Source organism: Platichthys flesus, chromosome 21 (assembly GCF_949316205.1).
Source record: "Platichthys flesus chromosome 21, fPlaFle2.1, whole genome shotgun sequence".
Lineage (NCBI taxonomy): Eukaryota > Metazoa > Chordata > Actinopteri > Pleuronectiformes > Pleuronectidae > Platichthys > Platichthys flesus.
In genome coordinates, this window is record NC_084965.1 from 17,561,240 (window position 1) to 17,579,997 (window position 18,758).

The 18,758-nt window shown below is 39.7% G+C and overlaps 1 protein-coding gene across 1 annotated transcript in view; it reads left to right on the forward strand.

Moving 5' to 3' along the window:
• Positions 1-18,167, forward strand: part of vstm2a (V-set and transmembrane domain containing 2A) — a 68,210-nt gene extending 50,043 nt beyond the window's left edge. The window contains exons 3-5 of the mRNA XM_062379057.1: positions 4,001-4,051; positions 6,066-6,396; positions 17,508-18,167. Coding sequence (XP_062235041.1) covers positions 4,001-4,051; positions 6,066-6,396; positions 17,508-17,584 — 459 coding nt within the window. The 3' untranslated portion in view covers positions 17,585-18,167. The remainder of the gene's footprint in view (positions 1-4,000; positions 4,052-6,065; positions 6,397-17,507) is intronic.
• Positions 18,168-18,758: the final 591 nt, after the last annotated feature.

Sequence of the window (18,758 nt, forward strand, 5' to 3'; positions counted from 1 at the left end):
GTAATGCAAACTGGCTCACGATAAGCTTCCCACTGCAGTGAGCACAGAATAATCTCCTCCATCTATACAGTTTGAGATTACAGAGTTTAAAATGTCATATGAAGTCCATGTCCACAGTTTATCCTCCTCTTTGTGTTTGCGTTTGTGAAATCCAGCGACTTCAGAACAAATTTATTATAAACATTGTCTCATTTAAATGTGTTTTCATTGGTCATGCCAGTAGACGTTTCTTGATAGTAGCAGCAAATCTCTGAAACTTTCTTTTTTTGACCCACAATAATTGTGGAGCCCGTTTTACGAGACGTCAGTTTGAGATTTGTATGAGGAATGGCAGCTTGTCATGGTGGACGGGATTTGGAATAAAGCGCCAAGCGATTGAAATTGAGATACTTTTGTGCGGCCGCGGCTTTGGCTCTGAAACTACTCATCTAATAGAAATGGGTTATAAATGGGAAAATAATGGAGGTAAAGGTCTAAAGGTGTCATTGGAACTCACACTACTGTCACAGGCTCCTAACTTGCTTGAAGAAACCTTTGTCAGGCGTACATTTAGATAAGAAAAAGTCGTTGAAAAGTTGAAACTGTTAAATTCAACTGGAGTGATTATGCTCCATAAAAGGTTTAGCACGCTCCCATTTGTATCCATTCTTATTTAGAAGACACAAAGCTACCTCTTTGTAGCAGATAAATGCCTTTTACATCAGATGATAAATGTCTGGATTCCTAATTGATATTGGACATCCATTATGTCACTATTATGTTAATTGCTCTTGTACAGTGCTGGGTGAGTAATGGGTTCACACTCGTAACATACCAGCTATTTTTTTTTTGTTTTAGTGCCCATAAATTCAATGAGTGTGTTAGAATAAAATATTGTAAAACGTTCCGCAGATAGAGGGGAACCCAGGCGTGGGTTTAATCTCAGTATAAGGCAGGTGCAGTCTTTTGGCCTCAGAGGGGAGATGCTGCCATGACAACCAAAAATGATACATTGTTGTATCTCTTTTAAGGTAAGGCATGTGTTAAGAGGCCGACTCAAGAGACATTTACAAAGACTAAAACAATTTGATTTATTCGGTGTAACCCACATCGCACATTGTAAATTCAGCAGAAATCCATTTAAAGCATCATATTCAGCTGCATGGACGTCAAAAGCTCCTGTCAGCCGACAGAGTACGACTCCCTTGAATAGGTCTATAAATTGACTTGGTAATCAGTCGGGAGCCACATTTAATCCGGGGTGTCTCAGTTAGTCTCTCACCTAAAGCAAAATGTACTCGTTTCAGTCAACAATAGTGCAAAAAATTACTCTTAATACTGCGAAATTAGAATTTAAATATATTTTTATAAACAAATAGCAGCTCTTACTAGACTGAAGCTGCTTGTATCAAAGGTACACGTCTCTCTACTCATTCCTACCCATACATTATTAGAATATCACAGCTCAGCTGTTTTGCAAATTGATATACGGTGGCTAGATTTATACAGAGGTTGAACTCCATTGTTAGTGTTTTCTGGAGTGGTGTGTTTAATTTTATACTGTAGCAGACCTGGGCTCTCAGGCACTTACTAAATAGTGTGTCTACGCCCAGAGCGAGGACGGTGGAGCTAATGGACTGTAGGAACATAGTGTTTACAACATCAGAGGGTGAGTTTCATGGAGTTTTGAAAAACCTACTTGCGCACTGTTTACATTCCATGACCTAAAGAAGGATAAGTGCCATGAAGAGAGAATTTGAAATGTTAAATGTGAGCAAAAGTGCTGTAAATGAATGGCATGAAGAACCTCAGAGTTGTTGAAATAGCAGCTAATGTGTTTGGAGTATGGCATTCATCCTTAGCATAAAATATGTTTTGAGTATTTATTCCACTTTTTCAGAGTGGAATTGATTATTAAACAATTGATGTTCATGTATGTTAATGTATTTCCTATTGCACTGTGTTTTAGTACCTTTTATTTCATATTAAATAAAAGGGGGGACCTAGGGAGGGCCCTCTGTAGAGCCAGTGTTTGGTTGGTCTGTTCTTGGCTATTGGAGAAACATGGCAATCCATTGTGCGGATAATACTGATCTCTATGCATCTAGCTTTAAAGGGTACATTTTAAGCTACCAAAAACAATTCTTAGTTTTAATTGATGATACACTAATGAAACACATATATGGCAATATACATATATTTGTTTTAAATACCACATATTGGACATTGCATACTTCATGATATGAGGTATACCCTTAGTGCCATTTACGTGACTTGCCTTCAAAAAGTTAATCTCCAAGCACAAGCCAAGACAACCCTGATAACATCATGCATGTTGCAGTATTTCCGTTAACCTCACATAGCTCTGGTCATGTTGGATACTTCATTTGTTACACTATACATAAGGGTAATTGGTTGACCGTGATTGGGTTCAGCCTGAAAAATCTTGTTGTATTGTACCACATAACAGCGTGATAAGCTAGCAAAGCTACCTACTTTTATTACCTAATCAAAGGAGCTACTGCATTCAGAGTAATCGGTGAAGAAAGTCAAATAATGAGAGAAATTAAAACAATTCAACTTGTATTGAAAAATGCACTATTAATTATGTGCTGGAAGCAGGGTAGGAATAGAAAACAGTCTCGCCGTGATGAAAAGCCATTTTAATAGTCCCGTGCGATTTTCCATGATGAAATGTGCAAGAGGCTGTTAATGTTGACTGTGAGCGAAGTGCAACGCCCACCACGTGCATGAGCAGAAGAGCCTCTATTTCCCTCAGGTGACACACTGCATGCAGACTGCACGCCCACGCCACCGCTGAGAAGTTCATAGAATGGAAGGCTGAACTTGATGGCTTGAAACAGTCTGACGACAATTAATCCTGCCTCGCCGTTAAGGACGTCTCTCTGATACAATAGAGAATGCCAGGTCGATCTGTGGAGTCGAGATGTAGGAGTCATGCATACATGCAGGCAGGGAAAGTTATGGCTCCTAATTCTGCTCATTAATCACCTGTCTGCCGAACATCCTCCAGAGGAAAGCTCTCGGTTCCTCCGAGGTAATTACAGTGCTTGAAATAATGCTCTCCCCAGCAAATGCTCATAAGTAGCCGTCTTATTCCTCTCCTGCCCTTCCTTTATTTTTTGTCTCAGCCGTGGAGCCGTCCATGTCCTCTGGAGAAACTTCCTCCTCCTCCTCCTCCTCCTCCTCCCTCTCTCAAGCCTTTTTCTGCAGCCCCACTCTTGCTCTTCTTCAGCTTTGTAGTCAGCAGACTTTTTTTCCGGGCACACATCCATTTGGCATCCGATGTGGGATAAATAAATTATAGCCTCTAAAATCAATGCTCGGTCCACAATGTAGGCTGTAGGCTCAGTGCTTGCCACCATGCTAGAATTACACCACTAGGGCTCAAAAAGGGGCATTTTGTGGGCCCAGGAGGAATGGTATTCTCTCCTTTTAATTTTTTTGGTGAAAAGCTCTTCCCGGCCTTCTGACATTTTATTATTTGTCCTAAGTTTTTATGAGTAATATTACTTTTACTGCGGCAACTGATGGAGGTTTTGATGCATAATTTCTCTCAGGAAGGTCTTGGTTTGTCGCACATCACGCTGGTTTGAAGCAGTTGTTTCCTCCGAATTTGCTGTAGCGTTTGGAGGAGTTGTTTAATTTCTCCACAGAACCACTTAAGAATCTAAAAATAAATCAAAAAAAACCCTGCAGGAGAGACATCTTTGTGCATTTATTTTTTAAGACCGAGCAGCAGCGACGCAGTCACTCAGCCTGTAAACTACTTGCCGGTGTCAAATGACTGATTTATAACCCTCATTGGATTGATGATGCCTTTCTCTCAATGTGGTCATAGTAATCTTGTAGTTGGTTTTAGGGATTTCGTCACCGAACTTGCACAAAATACGTCCTTGATTATGTCCTCAGAGTGTCTGCTTGAGAGCCGCTGCACTCGGCAGGATAATATCACTCTGCTAATGCTCTCTTTCTCTTGTGTTCTGTTTCTGTGTTCCAGATGGAGATGATACCAGAACCTGATCCTGATGATGAGGGGACAAAAATAAGTGTAAGTAGAGGGAAAGCATTGTGTAATCCTTTTCTGGGCTCAACATAGGGTCAAAGTGATTGTGAGAGAAATGATGTTCACATCATTTCAAAGATTGCAGCTACAACAAAGGTAAAGCTATTAAATAAATCTGGATGAGTAACATGATCAAATCATATCGCTGATATCTGTCGGGATTACACAAAGACACTGCCAAAGTGGTTTTGTGAACATCTGTGTATGTATGAAAAGCAGGACAATGTGCATTAAACACTTGAATCTGATTGGACACCGACAGTCCAATCCTGTAGCAGAATCCAGTCAGATGAAGAGACAGCCCTGTCACTTTCATCCCCAAGGAAGGTCTTGAAAGGTGGAGCAGATTTTTGTGCTAGCTGGAATTATGTTTGATGATTCCGTAGAAAAAAATGGAAAATGATTTATGTGCTGTGAATGTATACAAACCCAATTAGGTCATAAAAACCTTTCAGAACCAGTGGCAGAAATGAAGACAATGATGCCATTATCCTTTTCCAATCACATCTACATTTTTAGTTTTTTACATTGACATATATTTTGCATTTACAAACTTTTTTGTGAACATCGTGTTACGAGCTCAAAACCTTTTCCACCCTAATTGGAGATCATTTGGTTGTTGCCCAGTGCCTCTCAAATACATGTTGCCAAGACCTAAGTTGTCAGTTGCCTCATTCCAAGCAAACACAACCGCAACTGATTTCCCCTAATAACACACCTTCAGCAGTAGAAAGGAGCTAATCATTGAAATCAGTGGCAGTGTATTATTACTGTCATAGTGGTTCTCGTCCTGCATTCATGACCGGGAAACTGTTTCGCCCCTTTTCTTCCCTGCCACTTTAAATGCGAAGCTGCGCACAGAGGCGCTTTCATCTTTACCGCCCATCAAACTACATAGACTTCTTTGGGATGACGTCACTGGAGTTTACATAAAGCCGTACATCAAGTGACCAGTTGGACATCATGTCTGTTTTTAGATGCTTGTTTTGCACCGATCATTGTCTCATATGTCAGTATTTAAATTGAGTAAACATGATTACAACATCATAGTAACTTAATAAAATAATGGATATAACTATAAAGTATTTCCCTTTGGAATCATCATAATATTAATAATATGTAAAATGTTATCCAATGCATGTTACTTGCAGGTTATCAGGGCTAAGCTCAAATTTGGTATTCTATTTTATTTTGAAAATAAAATAGAATACATAGATAGAATGCACACATAGATAGAATGCACACATATTAACCCTGGGGGATATGATCCCCCAGGGTTATTGTGAGCCACTGGAAGTTTGTCACTGATGTTATATTTGCACCAAGGCAGCCTCACTTTGAAATTCTGCTTCAATTATTCTATTGCAGACAGTATTTCAATGTTATCATTATATAGACGAGACAATCACGTCCATTCAGTTTGATCTCAAAGCAGTCCATCTGAAGTACTTTCATTTGACTCTGCCAAAAATGAGGAGACACTCCTGCAACTATCTGGATCAGACACTTTTTTCGATTGACTTTATTTATTTATTTTACACAATAATGATGTTTTGAAAGATCACAATAGTGCACTCGGATGGATTTTCACTTTGAATCCCCGGGACACCTCTCGATTGAATGCTGAAGGCCAGTAAGTGAAAGATATTGGCTCCAATCCCACCAGTTTAAAAAGGTTAGTTCAGAGCCCTCGTGCCCCTCAGGATGGAGGGGAAAGCTGCAGATGATAACTGCAGACAGATGAGAACCTTTTGCCTCGATGCCAAGACACCTTGCTCTGGATATCTATTTTTCATCCCTGACAGTCATTACCATATCTGTCCGGGTTACAATACACAAATCCACTGTGCTTTTAACGTGTAAGTATCCAAATGTGACAGGATGAGAATCCCAGAGAATTTTGTAGAATAAAGAAGTATGACTTGTCATGGAACCTTCTGGTATTATATCATGCTGTTCAATGTTATGACACTGTGGTCTCTTTTAATTACTCTTACAGACAGTGAAGGTCCAGGGCAACGACATCTCACACAAGCTGCAGATGTCCAGAGTGAGCAAGAGTGACGAAGGGCTGTACGAGTGCCGAGTGACGCGAGCTAACTACGGGGAGATTGTGGAGTACAAGGTCCAAGCCTGGCTGAAGGTCAACACCACGGCCAGACCCCGGCGACCACTGACACCTCCCAAGAAGAGCTCGCCACTGCACCTGACGGACAAGAAGCCAAGAAAGTCCAACTCACCGCAGGACAGCATGAGCTCAGACCAGAGGGTGTCCTCCACCTCCACCTCTCACACATCCTCCAATACAGTTCAACAGAACCCAAGCTCAGGTAAGGCCCCAGGGCAGGGTTAAATAATGAGGGCACCTTAGAGCATAAACCCCCGTAGAGCCAAAGATTTTATTTCCAGCATATAGTCTTGTCCAAATACCTCCTGACTTCTTTGACACATTTGTGAGGTACTTGCCAAGTACCCAACAGAACTAGCTGTTTGGCTGAGATCCAGAAAAAGTGTAAGATGCAGACTTCAGAAAACCGACCTCCATTATAAAAAAGGTAACTGGCAAACTGATTGAGATCAACCTGCATCGCTAAGAATTATCTTATCTCTCACCCGGGATCGATTTTGTGATAGATCCCGGGTGAAGAGGAGGCCATCTTCGGTGTCTGCTGATGCTGGACAGCTAAAGAGTCTCTGTTCTCACAGAACTACTTAGACAGATCGCGTGTTGTGCAGAAAAGAAGTCAAAGCGTTTTAATGTGATTTGAAAGCCACAATGCAAAGAAGCTGACCGAGTAATGAATGAGCCTATGGTATTGATCAGCTCTCTGCCTAGCTGAGAGGAAAAGTGTAGCTTAAGTTGACTTCACAACATGCGCCAAGTAGCAGGAATACATCTCTGTTTAATATCTAGTTTTTTGGGCCAAGTCGGACTATTGACATTCTGCCATTCTAAGGTCATCCTGCCAAGACTGTGGCTTTAAGGTGGTGGTGTACATTTCAGTTTCTCAGGTCACTGTAGGATGTCAGTTGAGTGATTGCAAATTTAAATCACCATGACAGATAATGTGAAAGTTGAATCTGACAGAACTTTGGGTCCTCTGGGTTGTGATTGGCCAGAACATGCATGCCTCACACGCCAACACCATCAATGACAGACACACAAGTGAAAACTTCATGGATTTTTTGGCAGTGCTTGCATGCAATCTATATTTCAAAGCAAGACAGGAAAAGTATAAGGGATCTTTAGATAAGGGTTTAATTTGAATGGAATGTGTTTAAGAGATGATGTAAAGGGGATTTGAGCACGTGGTCTGACTATATGTGATAGCTCTTTTGGAAAGCAGCAGACCTGCACACACAGTCTCACACATACATCCTTGATAATGAAAAAAACATTAAGAGGCATGCGACAAAGTCATTTTTTTACTCCCACAACAGATATCGAAGAAGTCTTTGATTTTATTTGATCGTGCTGGACTGGAATCTTTATTCTGGGATAAGAGAGTCAAGCTCCTGCCTCCAGCATTCCCAAAGTGTTGCTTCAAGCCTTTCCACTAAGACGACGAGAGTCTAGCCTGTGACTCTCAAAATCAATTTCTACTACTTTACTGTTAATGTTTAAAGCACTGCATGGTCAGGCTCCCAGCCTAATTTTAGAAATGTCCATGTCCCATGAGTGGCTGCTGACTTCCTCAGGCAGGCAGACCTCATCTGCTTACTCTAAAACCCACATTGGGTGAACCATTGTTCTACAGTGAAAAAATTAAGAATTTGAAAGATGCTAAAATCACAGAAAACACATCACATATACTGGCTCAAAGTTATTATTATTTCTATTGGACTTGAGCAAATGTAATTCATGAGATTCACTGCAGTGTATCTGTATCATTGAAGCCCCAGCACATCTTTAACTGTCGGTCCCTTCTGAGATCAGGTCTGTAATTGCATTCAGCCGATTGCAGAGAATATTAATGTTACCTTTGTCCTTCATGAAGCACAGGGGAATAATTTCAAAGACGTGTGCGGGCTCATGCCAACTGAGTTGTCTCAGTGAGTGCAAACATGCTCTGCCTATGTCAAAAAATGGAAAATGTGCACGTGCTAACAGCTTGTGGAGGATCTTTTAACCATTTCATGGATATTGAGGTCACAAGAGTTCCAAGTAATTCCCTTCAACACATGTGAACAAAATCCGGATCAGTGGATTAGCTACTCACTGTAATCTTGTTATAATCAATGATCAAATGTGCAATATATAATATTCAAACCTCATTCCCAATAATTAATAAGTACCAACCTCTAAGTATATGTGTATATGCTCACACCTCAGTGCGAATTATGGTTAATTAAAAATGTTTTATTCAGACACTGCATTACACGAAAATATTGTGCATTAAGTATTATATTTACCACTAAAACTCTATTTTGATTTTAGGCCATTCATACAAAATTCACATTCAATGATAAGACATGAACATTATTTTTAATCTGGTATTAGAGACATATAGACAATTTGTTTGACTGTTCTTTAATACAACCCATATTCAGTATGTACTCGTTTCCAGTTTGGCGAATATTTGACATTGGACACTACGTTATTAAATCATGATCGCAAAGTCTAAACCTCACACCCAATAGGATTTTATGATGCTAAGACAACTATGATGATAACCATATGTCTGTCCATGACTCCTATGGTTTAAAATAAACCTGGGATTTAAAAGTATGATGGCAAGGCTGGAAACATCTCCTGGGACATTACATGTCAAGGGCATTCATTATTGCACCATAACAATAGAATGGTTGTCAGAAATGTGATTGTTAACAAAACATCTGCGCCCTATTGCTTTCTGAAGAGCCTTAAACCACAATTAATACAAAATAAAACAAAGAACTTGCCATAAGCTAAAAAATATTTTAAGACTGACCTAAGCAACTCAACTAAGAGCTTTCTCAAATAAACAAACACATTTATAAACCTAGACTCCTTGCAAAGAAAGTCAAATTGATGGCTGGGAGGACATGTTACAGGCTCCAGTTATATATAGATTCTCCTCTTATTTTGTGGACCTCAGCATAGTTGATGAGGAAATTAGTCCAGTCAAACATCAGTAGTTATACATTATCAGTCCCTGTTGGCAGCGCACAGATTACCTTCAGGTGTTTCAGTCTAAATTTGCTAACCATTAACTTTTGGAAATATTTAAAATTTTCATATCAAACCACGCTATAATTTAACTGCTCCTTCTCATCTATGAATTCCAGTAATGTCCTCTCTGGCCAGACAGTTCAAACACAAAGTCAGAACCTGCTCTGGGCTCAGATAGCCCCCTGCACCCTGAAGCAAAACACAGAAAGATATTACTTGCTACTGAATAGAGGTAAAAAGTTGAATAATCCCCGGGGCTGCAGAGTCGGAGATTATGAGCCAGCCAAATTATGCTGACAACTGTGTTGCAGTGAGTCCTCTGTGCGGTGTGTCTGACACTGATAAATGCCTCTCCGTAGCTGCTCAGACAGCCTTAGCCTCCTTCTATGAGCAGCAGAGAGGTGTTGAGCTGAAGGCGACAGAGTTCTATTACTCCTGTGCTCAGGTTGGAGGCAGATGATCAACAAAAGGTAAATGGAATGAGATGAATTTAAACCTGGGAGAGTGCAGATATTTTCCATTTCCGCATTGCTGCATCTGTAATCACTTTCCGGATGGGGGGGGGGACGTGGCTGCGGCTGGCGGAGCGGCTGCACTGCCGCCGTCGCAGCAGAAGCAGCATCAGCATCAGCATCAGCATCAGCATCAGCCTTAGCATCAGCATCAGCATCAGAGACAGAGGCATAGTGGTTGTTCACAGCTACTCCCCACCAGTGTGTCAGCTGTTGTTAGATCACAGCTCAGCCTCCATCGTTCCTGGCAGTGTTGTTTTTCTCAAAGCTCAGAGGTGACCGGAGCTGAACGAGAAAAAATAGGAAAGAAAAATGTCCCCTAAGCCAGACTTGTCCTCCTACTCCTGAGGCCAGCCTGGTTCCCGCATGAAAGAAAAAACAAATATGAACTCAGCTTGATTGCGTAAGCATTCATCCAAACAAAAAAAAATCGGTGACCTTGTTTTTAGGAACCACCATATTTTTTTAAACTGCCTTGACTGTGTATGTCTAAGGAAAGAACACCAGTGAGTCATCACTCCACTAGGTGGTTGGGAACAGCAGGACTGTTGTTCATGATTGCATTCACATTGCTCGACCAGTTGCACGCAATTTCTATGTCACTTCAGTTTCATGTGGATGAGTCCATTGTTCCGTCCTTTTCAAACAAAGGTCTTGCGAATGCATGCAAATCTGCCCAGCACCTAAGTGCACAGTCGGGAAAATGTCCAGTTCTGAGCAACACTTAAGTCTCATGAAGGATTTGTCTACATGACTCCCTTTGAAAGTACTCTGGAACAGTGAAAAATGTTTACAGAAGTAATCCACATTACTAATAACTGACCTGCCAATAGTAATACATCTAATAATCTAATAATAATTACATGATAGATAAAAGATCCAACATACTGAATTATTCATGTGTACAGCCCTTTAAAGCATTTTTTTGCAGTATATATTATTGTTTAAATTTTAGGTGAAGCAGACATATGTGCAGCAGACAATGTGGGGTTCCTCAGGGATCGATTCACGGGCCTCATCTGATTAATACTAATATGTCCACTCACAAGTATTCTCTAATCTGAACAAATGTTGCACGTTATACGGACTACTCAAGTTTATGAATGGTGGAGATAGCAGCAAGCAAGCTTTATGTTCGGTAAAGAGTTGTGTATAAAACAAATTATTGTCGTTTTTATTCATAAACAAACCTAACTCTTACAAATACAACATTATTGCATTCACTACATTTGTAGTTGCATTGGTTAGACTTTTTATAATGTTGCTGTATATATAATGTTGTTTTAGCAATCCTGTCTGTGTACTTTACTGTATATATGTATTTTTTTTTTCTTTTTAGGAAAAAGTATGTAGTTAGCATTTTCTTCATTCAGGTGGGGATATTATCAAAAACACCTGCATTTACGGTCAGTTTAATATAAGCTTTATAAGCCATCTGCATTTTTAAGCTTTCAATTTGAATACAAAAAAATCTTTATTTGTCAATCTACTAGTATGTTAATATATCAAACAACAATGGTGAACTGAGAACTAGACTCCAATATTTGAATCTGAAATAAAAAGAAAAAATTACCTAGAATTTGTAATAGTACATTTAATGAAAGGTTAAAAACTGGCTTTTTGTTTGAGGAAAGAAACCTAAATTGAAAAAAGATTGAATGAGAAGTTATATTACAGCACACAGTGGGCCCACACTTTAAGCCCTAATCAGCTGCATGTTCCTCTTATCAGTTATGGCTAGGTGCTTCGGAAAGTGTTTGCAGTAATGTCACACAAAACTGCTTGTGTGATCCTTTCAAATGAGGTGAGTGGTTATTTTGGAGTTCAAATACCAAACTGTGTGATCACATTTCGCCGGACCCACAGCTGAACAGTCAAGCTGCAAGGTAATGACTTCCATTTGTATTTAACCAGCCAGTCAGCAAAACAATTCCAGTCACGGCTCATGCAGGCAGACAGTCCGACATAGGGTGTAGGATATCAGCGAACAAGGGAATCAGACCGCAGGTTTTATGGCAGAGCCACCAAGCAAGTGAGGAAGCGAGTCAAAGAGACAGTCAGCCAGCCAGTCAGCCGGCCAGGGATCAGCAGGAATAGATGGAACTGGCACTAAGCCAGTTTGAGCTCCCTGTGGAGGTGCTGTGGTGATTCACATCCTTGCCTCACTGAACCTGACTGCCTCGCTGGCCTGGAATCGATATTTCACATCACCATTTCTCCGAGCCAAAAACATTTGGCAAATTGCAGAGCGTTGTGTAAGGTTAAGTAGGACAAAATGAAGAGTATTCTGTGTGGGTCCATTCTATCCCTGCATGTACCGAGAAAGCCTGAAGAGGTCTCACTGTGGCCTGGGGGGACAAAAGGCAAATGGATGGAAAAAATGTGGCGTCGTGCACAGTTCAAAGTCCTGAGACATCCTATAATATGTCTTCAATTCAAATTTGCAATGAAAACCTTTTCCCCAAGCTTTCGTTTCCCCTTCAAGTTCCACCTCTGTAGGTGAATAGTTTTGCAGGAATTGAGCTTCATTCCAGTTCTCTTGGATATGTGAAATACTCCAATCACTGCCCACATAAAGGATAGTTTTTTAAGAATTTAACTGAATTGCTGAAAGTAATTTTCCTCTTAGCTCAGCGATTAAAATGCATGGCAGAGTACAACAAAAAGTCACAATTGTTCCCGCCTTTGTTGTCTAAAAATAGCATGGGAGCACAGAGGGTACATTTACCTTTACTATCGGCACAGGTTATTTTTCAAGGGAAAAACAGCACACACACAAAAAAACAACCTTAAAAGAATGTTTGTGATTTATATGTTGGAGTAATAGCTTTAGACATTGCGTTGCTTTCCACCTGTTTGTGGCTGGCTTATGTGATGTCTGTTTCAGGGATGGAACAAATGGAAACGTTCACACACCCGATGCAAGCTAATAGGTAGAAGCTGGTTCAAAAGTCTTATATATGTAATATTAGTATTATAGTTCATACTTTATTACAGTGAACTGGCAATGCAAGGATCGAAAATCCCTGCTCTGGCAGAATTATAAATTATTTCTGGTGACATGGTAATGTCATTGTATAAAAATCCAACAGGAACTTGTCATTTGTTGTTAAGGTAACATAGAAAAAGGTACATAAGTCAGGAAAAATTACAAAGATATGAAGAAATGGTCTTAGATTTGATGGAAAAAAAAGGCACTACCCAACTGGAAATTTGTAAGCTCTGCTCTCAGAGTCCTGAGAGTAGGAGCAGTTTTCTGGGAGTTTGTTCAGACATGTGGAGCATAAAACCTGAATGCTGCTGCTCCATGTTTAATGTTAACTCTGGGGACAGGGAAAAAGATCTGTCCCGGATCTGAGAGGTTTATAATGTCGCTGCAGATCAGAAATGAGGACCCTAAAGCATTCAGCACTTAAAGGCCAACTGAAAAAGTTCAAAGTTGAAGATTTGACAATTGAACATGCGTCTTTCTATCTGAGTCACCAGCACCTGCCTGTAGTTCACATCCTGCTGAAATATTAGTCCTTTGATAATAATATGTTCTTAAGGTGACTTAATTAGGTTTATTACTGCTGCTGGACCTTGTCAGGACCAGAAGACCTCAAAGCCCAGGCCTAATGAGACAAAAAAGATTGTTCCTGAAGTCCTGGTTGAGGTTAAGGGTTGGAGATGAGGATTGTTTAGGCTGTGAGCCCTCATATCTTTTTTTTATTATTCTTTACCTGATACAATTGTATCTACATTCAAATTCAATTACTGTTCATGTTTTTCTCACATCAACCTGAAAAAAATGCTTTTCAGATACAATAAAAACACAACAGCAGATATATAATCTATGAATAAAATACATACAAACTCCTGTTCCATACTTTTTGTATTGCTCTAAATCCAGAAGACGTGTAATATTAGGGTTTGGTTCAAAAGATTAGTGACAGATTTCTTTCTTTTTTTAAGGTCCCACTTGGTCAAGTCAATTTAAAACGGTTTCAGGAAAACTCTATTTACAACTCCATCATCCAAACTACACTATTAGCTTTGTTGTGTTTGGACCAGGTGTCGGTCGAGCTAGTTCTCCTGCCTGCCTATGTAAAGCTGTTTTCAGACATGAAGCCCCAAAGATATCCTCACAAATTGCCTTTCACATATGATGAAAGCAGCAGGAGATTTAACAGTCGGACATATTCAAAACAACATACAAGTATCTGCATCATTCAGGTGAGGGGTGGCCCAGCCTCGGGAGGAAGGAAATAAATAAATACATTACATTGTGGTGATCACCTGTTTGTTTCATGTCAATTAGACATCATCTGCTTCACTGTATCCTGCATGCTTGGCTCCTCTTTTTCATCCTTATTAATTTATGTTCTTTTTTTTGTCTGTTGCATATCAGTGACGTCCTCAACACACCCGCTCGCTCACAGTGAATCCTCCAGATTATCTCCTTCTGTATTCTCACATTCACTCATTCTAACAATATCCTGAGTTTTTACAAGGGAGCCCGCAGGAGAAACTCTGAAGGATGTTCACAGCAACTGACTCGAAACATACAGCCCCTCAGCATAATTTATGGATATTTCTCAGACGTCAGTTTATGTCAGGGAACACCTCTAGTGTATTTTAGCAGTCCCCATTTGTTCCATAACAGACATACTGTATGTGTGCTGGCTTTCATCAGTACTACTGAAATAGTTTGGAATAAAATAGAATTAGTCATATAAATAAGTTTAAATTCAAATCGAGTTTAGCTTAATGTCAGTATGCAAAGTACAGATTATGATAATTTCAGGACTTTTCCCTGTCTGGCACACAGCTTTACGCCCATTGTTTCTCATTGAAGGCATAAATCTTTTCAAAGTAAATATGTAACAACTATATTTGGTTTGGATCTTTTCATGAGATTTGCTGGCAATATACATAATTTATAATAACGAATAATTTTGTGAAGCGTTGACACATTAAACCACTGCAGTTGCTTTGAAACAAAGCAATCTTATAGTACATTACAAGTGGGAATAGTGAATGTGCTAGCATCAATTTAACATGAGCCATTCTACCAGCCCATCTGTGCAGGTTTGGTAAGGTTTTTCAGTGAATATGCAAGCTCTGGGATTTCACCCTATGGCCAACAGTCAATGTGTATGGCAGTGTTAGCAGTCAACCTGAACACACTGTGCCCCTGGGCTACTTCAATGGTTAAGCATTAATGACATAACTCCTTGGAATACAATGTTAATTTTGCATTTAACAACACAAAGAAGACATTTACTGCAGTTTAGCAAACCTATTGTTTGATGATTCTGAAGCAATGCCGTTTGGTGGAAGATTTTTGATTCCAGTTCATGAGAAAGCTTTCCTCATGCAATCTGCTAAGGCACTGATCCATGCATTAAGTGAATTAACATAGCTGAAGTGCAGTCAGCGCTCACATAATGTGCATAACAAATGGTGGTAACCAAACCCTGACATTCACTGATTTGTGGTGTTTTTATGTATACTATTTTTAAAAATGAATAATTCATGTACCATTTCCACCACTGTGACTGTGACCATAACTGGTACGGACAGTGCTGTTGATGCACCGCTGATGGAATTTCACTATTTAAGCTCACGCACTCCGTATGGCTCAGGAGCATGTGTCTCAACAATTTATTGTACTGAGTAGATTATTGAAAAATAACCTGATATTACTGGATGTTCAACGTTAACACTCTGATGTTCTGTCTCCACATCTGCTTGGCTCTGACTTTTTGTTTGAGGCTTATTAATGAATCTCTATGTGAAGGATTTTTGGGCCCAGAGTGATTGTGGCTCCTCTGTGGCCCTCCTGTTCTGTAGATCACCTCGAGCTAAATGAGATGTGGTGGGGATGGAATAAAGAATCAGCGCCCTAAGTGTCTCCCCATCCTTCTCTCCTTTTTACAATTCCTTTCTATATCCCCTTATCCCCCCCAGCGCAGACAATCCAGAGCTGGGCCGCGAGGAACAAAGTGCTCCCCTGGGTGTTTTCTGTCCTAGAACCATCTCCTGGTTTGGCACAGGGATCCAGCAAATGTCAATATGATTCAGTGAATATTTCACTTTCTATTACCCAAGTACTGCCGTGTTTTTACAGGTTTACAACTTCTCTTGTTTCTCACTCCTGCCTTCTTTCACTCTGTCACTCTCAGGCCCTTTCTGTCCCTATCTAAGCAGTTCCTGAGCGGATTGCAACTCTGCTACATAGGATTTCTGCAGTTGTCATGTGTTGCTTGGCTCTCAACATTTCAGGTTCACTGTCCCTGAGATGCAGGCGAATCAGATATAGGCTCAGGAGGCTGTGTACTAGTTTGCAGTTGTTGGCATGTCGGATGCTCAGTAAACAGTCGGAGCAGCCTGCAGTGATGATAGCACTTTGTCAGGGGCCAAGACGGCGGTCGCTGCCCGTATAAATCCTTTCTATACCAGTTCAAGGGCTGTTGACATTGATGGGGGTTATTCCAGCTCTGCAATTAGGGTGAGATGCCTCGTGTGATGCAATGCTCAACTATGTAAATGAAGGCATTGCGATTGATTGAGATTCAATATTTGCACATGTGCTGATGCTTTTGTTACAAAACAGAAAGTCCACTTTTCCTCTTTTGTTACTAAATGAAAAAATAAAGTAAATTCCCACCATTTAAGCCACATAGATTAATGCAAATATGAACTGTTCTGTGGTTTCCCAACGTTTGCAAAAGCATTTAAAGCAATATGATGAAAAACCGAAATCCAGATGTCTGATGGTTTTTTAATCCTTGTTTTTAAACATTGTTTTGCCGCCAAGGAGAGCTGACAGCTTTGCACTGCAGCATTATGGGCTACAGTTTATGAAGCCATATGCCGAAACATGTGAAATAAAGAACAGGCTGATACACAGGCAGGCAAAGACAAGTCAGATCAAATGATTGATTCTGTGACTCTTATTTTGTAATAATATATACATTAAAAAAGTTAGCCATAAGCAGCAATTATCGCAAATAATTATGAATAATCTACATTTTACTATTGAGATATTTGTGAAATGCTAAATATATAAATTGCCTGATTTAACAAAACATATTTGTTGTAAATCAATATTTTACTATTGAGATATTTGTGAAATGCTAAATATATAAATTGCCTTCCAAATATATTTAGTATATATATATTATTTCAGGAGGCAAGATGACCAGAGCTATTAATAAATGTAATTTATAATCATTTTAATTTTGCCTTCATTATTAACATATTTGTGACTCGCCAAATGTATAAAATAAGAACATATTCAATCCATTTGTTAATAAAAAACATAATCCGGTCACAATTATGCCTCACACAAATGTACCTGCTGAAAGAATATTTTTGTAGAGTCATTTGCGAAGCTAAATGAGAGTAAAAATGGGACTTTATGAATTAAAATGGGTCTGTCCAGTGGAAAAGCAGATTTGACCTCTGAGGCCACTTCCATTAGTGTCTCAAGGTCTTAAGAACAGATGTTGTAAATGTAACAATAAAGAGCTTGGAAATAAAGATTTCTTTGTTTTTTATGGCTGACATGTAAATATTATATCTATAAACAATACACTATTAATATGTAGTTGTATGTGCTGTAGATCTGCAATATGACACTGTAGTGGGAGCAATACGATTGACTCATTTCTTTGTTTTTCGCTGTTGAACATTATCATATTTCCAACCTCGACCCCCGTAACAAGGATGTTTGCATGTTATGAAATATTCATTGTGTGTTTTTTTAATCCCCTGCTCCTTCTCGTTGCAGGTACAAGAATATTATCCAGCTGTGGGCTGACTGTCCTCCTCCTGGCGTGCGGTTTGGTGAGGGGTGCCTTGTTGTAATTTGAAGAACTGACGTGATTTGCTCCAAGATATATCTCTCTCTCTCTCTCTCTCTCTCTCTCTCTCTCTCTCTCTCTCTCTCTCTCTCTCTCTCTCTCTCTCTCTCTCTCTCTCTCTCTCTCTCTCTCTCTCTCTCTCTCTGTTTGCTCCCAAAGTGAACAAGAAAATTGCCTGTTTTACTTTCCCTCGCCCCACCACACGGACAGCACAGTCGAATCCTCATTTCCCAGCCACCACTGCTCTTGCACCCAGCACATTGTTATTAGCCAGTGTAAACACCAGTCACCTTTAAGCCAGTTGGATTACCTTTTTGTACAGACGTCGACCCGACACCATCTGAGGTGAAGTGCTCTGGTGTGGAAACGGACTCTGTATCATACTGGACGATGGAAGATTGACTCTGTTATGGTTTCAAAGTTCCAGTTCATGTGTTCATTGCTCAAAAGTGAACAAGAAAAAAGGGGAATATTTATCTGTGTAATAAATATGATTCCAGATATGCATATATATATCTGTTTTAGTTGAAACACCTAGAATTAACTGTATTTGCTGTATACGTAGCTGACACTCTCGTGATAGGCCATGGAACCTTAAAAGGGAAGAGTATATGTTGTTAGAAATACACTTGGAGTAAAGCGCTTAAGTATTTAGAATTATGTTTTATTTCTGATGATGTTAATACAAATGTTAATACAAAAATTGTCCCTTGTCATTTAAATTTGTATTGCATCATCAGTAGGAATAAAAAGGATGTCACGATTTACGAGTCGTTTAAAATCCTGATATGTGACCATTGGATGATTCATTTGAATTGACCCGCAGCATTTCTAAAAGGCATGCTTGCGGCTGCTGTGCACAACCCTGTTATGTCTCATTATGACAGAGGGTGGATGCCTATTAACCCACTTTTGATCATAAGTAGTAGCTAGTTTCCGTGACGATTTCGCTGTCACACAAACACACATATCCTCACATTGTGCAACACACAACAGACCCATGTTTGGGAGAAATAATTTATCTCACAATAATATATTTTTTATTTTTATTTTCCAAATGATTATATGATTGAGATTTTTATCCACCCAGAGCATTTATAAGCAAAAGGCTTTGACAATCTGACTCAAACCCAGGCGGATGTGTGCGGAAGTCCTATATTCGGATTCTCACCAAGGTA